This window comes from Chiloscyllium punctatum, chromosome 32 (genome assembly GCF_047496795.1).
Source record: "Chiloscyllium punctatum isolate Juve2018m chromosome 32, sChiPun1.3, whole genome shotgun sequence".
Lineage (NCBI taxonomy): Eukaryota > Metazoa > Chordata > Chondrichthyes > Orectolobiformes > Hemiscylliidae > Chiloscyllium > Chiloscyllium punctatum.
Genome location: NC_092770.1, coordinates 40,501,737 through 40,507,736, shown reverse-complemented (window position 1 = coordinate 40,507,736; position 6,000 = coordinate 40,501,737). Strand labels below are relative to the sequence as shown.

The following is a 6,000-nucleotide window of genomic DNA, read 5'->3' as shown; positions in this document are numbered from 1 at the left end:
GATGCATCTTCAGCTGCATTCTCTGGCTCTATTCACTAGTTTCTTACAAGGTAAACATAAAGTCGCCATAATCCTAGTGGACAATCCGCTGCTCTTTCTCTCATTAGAGAGAGAGACCACTGGTGGTGGTTTAACCTGAGGGTCACCACACCTCAGGCGAGGGGCAAGGTTGAGAAGGTGGGACCTTCATGGTAACCTTAACAGGTATGAGAATTGAACCCATACTGTTGACATCACTCTACAATGCATACCAGCCATGCAGGCAAGTGTGTGCACCTTTCTGAAGGCCTTTTCTAAATCCAAATAAACTACATCAATTTCATTAACATTTCCTACTCTATGTTTGCTCCTCAAAAATTCAGTAAATTTGTTCAAGCAGGAATTTCTCTCTTAAAATCCATTTCTTCCTTTTCATCTTGTGATGGAAAACGGAAACTCTGAATACGCACTATGGATCAGGAATGACCCAAACATGGTTTCAGAAATAGATACACTACCCACGCACTTGCACCGATATTGCTAGAACATTAGAATTTCTAAATGAATTAGATCAACACAAAATGTGTGGTCCTAATTAAATATCTGTGTACATATCAAAGGAATGTGAAAAACTAGTGTCAGCATTTACTGAAAGACACCATCTGTCAATAAAGAGAAGAGGGCTTCCTAGAAGACTGGTTAACTGCTAACATCTGCCACATCTTTTAAAAAATTGTAAAGTGGCCAGAAGTTCTAATAAATCTGAGTGAGGATTGAGAAGTTTTTATAATACAGAAAAGGAGGACCAAGAAACTGTAAAGGAAATGAATAGAACACAAATGCAATCCAGCAAAAGCCATAAAAATAAGACAGTAAAAACTTTCAGAAGAATGTTAAAAGGTAACATTTGGCTCAGATAAATGTGGGCCCATAAAAACAGTCAATGCAATTTATAATGGGGAATACAGGAATGGCAGAGAAGCTAAGTAATTTCTTTGTGTCTGTGTTCACTGAGAAAGATACAAGAATTATCCCAGAATTAAAGATCTCAGTGGGGAGAATGAGGAGTTGAAGGAAATTAACATTATAAGAAGGCTCAACTGGAGAAATTAATAGAGCTAAAAGATGATAATCTCCAGAACCTGATAGTCTACATCCTAGAATTTGAAGGAAGTGACAATGGAGATAATTGATGCATTGGTAATCATCTATTAAAATTTCATACATTCTATCATGATTATTGCAGATTGGAAGCTTGCAAATGTCATCCCACTATTTATGAAAGAAGTAGGGGAAGAACAGAGAAAAACAGACCTATCCACCTTACATCTGTAGTACGGACAATGCTTGAATCTATCATAATGGAAATGATAAATGGACACTTGAATAAAACTAAATCTGTTCCTGGGGCTTAACAAAGCCCTTGTGTAAAATCAAACAATACAGAATAAAATACGAATCCCTCCACTGAATATAAACTTAGCTAACCAAGAAAATTTGATACAGTAAAAGCAAAGTAATTTGGATGGCGAAGATCTGAAATAAAACAGAATGTGCTGAAGAAACTCAGCACATCTAGCAGGATCTGAGAAGAGAAAACAGGAACCAAGTGCAGGTAAATTGTATTAATGTAGTTGGTCTGCATAGACATGGTGGGCCATGTTTCTATACTACATGACTCTACGATTCTAATTTAAAACAAATTCTCAAAGATCCATCCCAGCTTGGCAATGTTTTTCCACAGCCTCTACCATCGGGGAGAAGGTACAGAAGCCTGAACACACGCGAAACAGTTTCTACACTACTGTTGTTAGAATACTGAATGGACTCACTAACTCTTAACATTCGCCTGTACCTGTGGTTTTGTTTTTGCCGCTGTTTACCTATTATTTACTTACCTTAGAACTTTCTTTAGAATTAGAATACCTACAGTGTTGATTCCTACAGCCTTTGGCCCAACATGTCTACACAGACCCTCCGAACAGCAACCCACCCAGACCCATTCTCCTACCCTATATTTACCCCTGACTAATGCACCTAACCTACACATCCCTGAACACTATGGGCAATTTAGCATGGCCAATTCACCTAACCTACACATCTTTGGATTGTGGGAGGAAACCCACGCAGAGACCGGAGAATGTGCAAACGCCAAACAGACTGTTACCCGAAGCTGGAAGTGAACCTGGGTTCCTGGTGCTGTGAGGCAGCAGTGCTAACTACTGAGCCACATGCCACCCAATTATCTATGCTACTTAATTCTGATCTGCCTGTATTGCTCACAAGACAAAAATTTTCATTGTGCTACGGTACACGTGACAATAAATTCAGTTCAATTCAATTCAAATACTTTGAGCTCGAAATGCATTTTATTCATTCCAAAATGGAGTAATGTCAAACACAAAATGTTCACTCTTCTCAGAACAGCCAAACATGCTGAGTTTCTGAAGCACTTTCTGTTTTGAAACACTGCAACATTGTTAATAGGAAAACATTTCACTCAATACCAGTAACCTCAAATGTTCACTCATATTCTTAATGTGCATAATTGACATAGGATCTAGGAGACTAGAAAATGCAGCAACAATCGAGAACCTCCACAAAGTGTATTTTATACATATATTGACAATGGTTCATAGATGTGCAATATGGTTTGTCTTCAATAACTATGCAAGAACATGTAGTATTATATCTGTACTGCACTTGCTAGACTGGCCTACACTGCAAGAGCAAAGACAGCTCAGTAAGTTCGCTTGATTCTACAATGCAGTTCACCAACCACTCACTAACATCATCCCAAAAATAAGCAAACAGTCCATGCAAGAGAGAAAACAAGTCAATCTCTGCCTCTTCATTGTTCCAAACAGGTGAACTTTTTCTCTTACTCCCTTTCAGGGTACATGAGGATCACTGACGACAGTAACATCTGTTGTCCATTCTTAGGTATTAAATAAAATAAAATTTAAAAAATAAATAAAATGGGCTTAATAAGGAATATGAAATTCATTTGTAAGATTTAGTTCAATGGCAGAACAGCTTCAATGATTTGAATGGCTCCATTTATTCCCAAATACACCAAAAAGCCTGCACAATGAATCAACCACACTACCCTGTGTTTGCATGACATGTTGACCAGATCAGATAACGAGGACAGATTACTGAGTGAAGACAGATTCTTACAACTGATAGCACAGTCTCACAGGCATCAGTTTTGTTTTCCAGATTTTATAAACGTTTCATAAATCCCACGAGCTGCTTTGGTCAGATTTAAATACCTGTTCCCAGGGAATTAACCTGGCCACAGCATGCCAGCATCGCCCCCAGACCTGATAGAGTCTGGGAAAGTAAATTCCTCCCAGAGGGAGTCCAGAACGAGAAGGCATAGGTTTCTGGTGAAAGGGGAAAGATACAAAAGAAACCTAAGGGATGCCTAGGTATGGAATGAGCTGCCAGAGGAAGTGGTGGAGGCTACTACAATTGCAACATTTATAAGGCATCTGGATGGGTATATGAATAATAAGGGTTTGGAGGGATATGGGCCGGATGCTGGCAGGTGGGACTAGATTGGGTTGCCATATCTGGTCGGCATGGACAGGTTGGACCGAAGAGTCTGTTTCCCTGCTGTACATCTCTACGACTCTAAGTAACTAAGCTCTGGGTGAGGGGGGCGAATTAGTGTAATTCCGGGAAAGGGGAAAACCGTGCAGGTCCAGCAGCAGGAGGACTGCAAAAAACTTGAAGGATGCTGCTGCACCAGATGAGCAGCGCTCTGAAAGCTAGTGCTTCCAATTAAACCTGGTGGTGAGTGATTTTTAACTTTGTCCAACACCAGCATCGCCAAATCACGAGCACCGAGATTTTCCACAATTCCACGAACCTCTCTCATCCTTTCATCACTATTCACTCCTTCTCTGACTTTCTGCGCAAGCGGGACTTTAGAAACCGGAAGTCATTGCTGCGACGGCGCGGGTGGGCGGACCGGAAGTGTCGTCAACGTTGGTGTCACACTAATACCTTTCCCAGGGTGTGGGTCCACTTTCTCGGTCCCCACAGGCAAGTCGCTGACCACGACCTGTGAAGCAGCCGCGAGCAGTGAAAGACAGAGAGAGGAGAAGGAGGAGGAGAGGCCGCCGCCGCCGCCTGCTGAATTAAAAGATGTCGGAAGCCAACTACAACGTCATCTGGGCCATCAAGAACGGAGATGTCGAGGCTGTAAAGAACTTCGTGGAACAGGTGCGAGTTCAGGGCGTGAGGGCGGCGGCACCGACAGGCCTGCAAGGCGGGGGCGGAAAATAACGGCTCTGGGCCAAGGGGAGCTGAGGGCCGGCCTGTAGGAGGAGGCGGAAAATCACCCACTCACTCACTCCTATGAAAGGTCCTCCGTAGCAGGCCGTCGCCCTGTAAATATAACTGTTAAGATATGAATGCTTGTTAACGTTTAATTGCTAATTATGCTGACCAGGATCTCCGCTATAAACTTGTCAGTTGGGTTTACACAAGTTAGCCTGATTTGTGAGATTGTGTAATGTTCTTGGGAGTGAAAGGGGCTTCAATCTACAACTATTAACTATCTTAACTGCCATGCTCGGTCACGTTTGAGTATTTTGCCAGTTATATAAAAATTGACACGGTATGATAATTACAAACAGTATACAGAAATAAATATTGCACAGCAACGATGTATTGTTATTTTAGAAGTATGGAGAGAAATGGTACTATTAAAACAACTGATCAGGTATAGTGAGATGACAATGTCCCCCCTCTAATGCATTACATTATAACTCTGACTTTTATTTTACAATTGAGTTTACATACACTATTTACTGCTAGGATATATGTATATGTAACATGCTTTGCATATGTGCACCTACTTCTGCAAAAGATTAATGTAATCTCAATAGTGCAAGAACCTTAATGTACTGGGCTAGAATTTCTGCTTTTATGTAGACATGAACAGAATAAGTGATTAGTCAAGTTTTATGGAAACTTGAATGCAATTGTCACAGGCCTATAAGTTTGACAATTTAAGTTCTTTCAGTTCTAGAAGAATGAAAGTTTGGTTGAGAAATGATTGCCCCATCTGCCTGAAACAATTCAATCAAAAAGTCCTCTTCATCTATCATCACTCTGCTTGATGGTCAACATTAGCTCCCAGTAAAGCAATGTCTTAATTTTAAAACACTCCCTATCCCACCAAATCACACTTTTTAAATCACTGGCATATTTTTCTAATCAACCAGTCCAGAGATGTTAGTACACACTGCTGAGGCAGGGGCACATGAACTCTTGATTCTGGGGAAGGGATGCAATCCCTGCACCACAAGAGGACCCCAGATCACCTTTTGAATTTTTGCAATTGCTTTCAGCTGCATAGCCTTCAGGTATCTAAGCTCATATTCTCAATTTTAATTACACCACCTCTGTGAAGGTGCCTTCAGCTTCCAATCCCTAAACTGTAAAATTCCCCCTCTTACACCCTGACCCTGCCAACCCCATTTCTGATTTGGAGATGCTGGTGTTGGACTGGGGTGTACAAAGCCAAAAATCTCTCAACACCAGGTTATAGCCCAACAGGTTTATTTGGAAGCACTAGCTTTTGGAGTGCTGCTCCTTCATCAGGTGATTGTGGAGAAGAAGATTGTAAGACAGAATTTATAGCAAAGTAACTGTAAACTTTTGCTATAAATTCTGTCTTACAATCTTCTTCTCCACAATCATCTGATGAAGGAGCAGCACTCCAAAAGCTAGTGCCTCCAAATAAACCTGTTGGACTATAACCTGGTGTGAGATTTTTGGCTTTATAAATCCCATTCCTAGTTGCCTTTTTAATTTGCTTCCCTTTTGAGACATTCTTTTAAAACCTTACCTGTCAACTGCCCTGAAAGTTTATGGTGCTATTTCTTGCTTGTCATGCTTTGTGAAGTGCCTTGTGACCTTTGTTTTATTCAAAGTGCTATATAAATATTTTTAGATTATCAAAGGATAATTTGTTTGCTTACTAGTAATTTTCAAATTAACAGT

At 40.7% G+C, this 6,000-nt stretch overlaps 1 protein-coding gene across 1 annotated transcript in view; it reads left to right on the top strand.

Moving 5' to 3' along the window:
- The first annotated feature begins 3,998 nt into the window (after positions 1-3,998).
- Positions 3,999-6,000, top strand: part of mtpn (myotrophin) — a 67,169-nt gene continuing 65,167 nt past the window's right edge. The window contains exon 1 of the mRNA XM_072552145.1: positions 3,999-4,212. Coding sequence (XP_072408246.1) covers positions 4,135-4,212 — 78 coding nt within the window. The 5' untranslated portion in view covers positions 3,999-4,134. The remainder of the gene's footprint in view (positions 4,213-6,000) is intronic.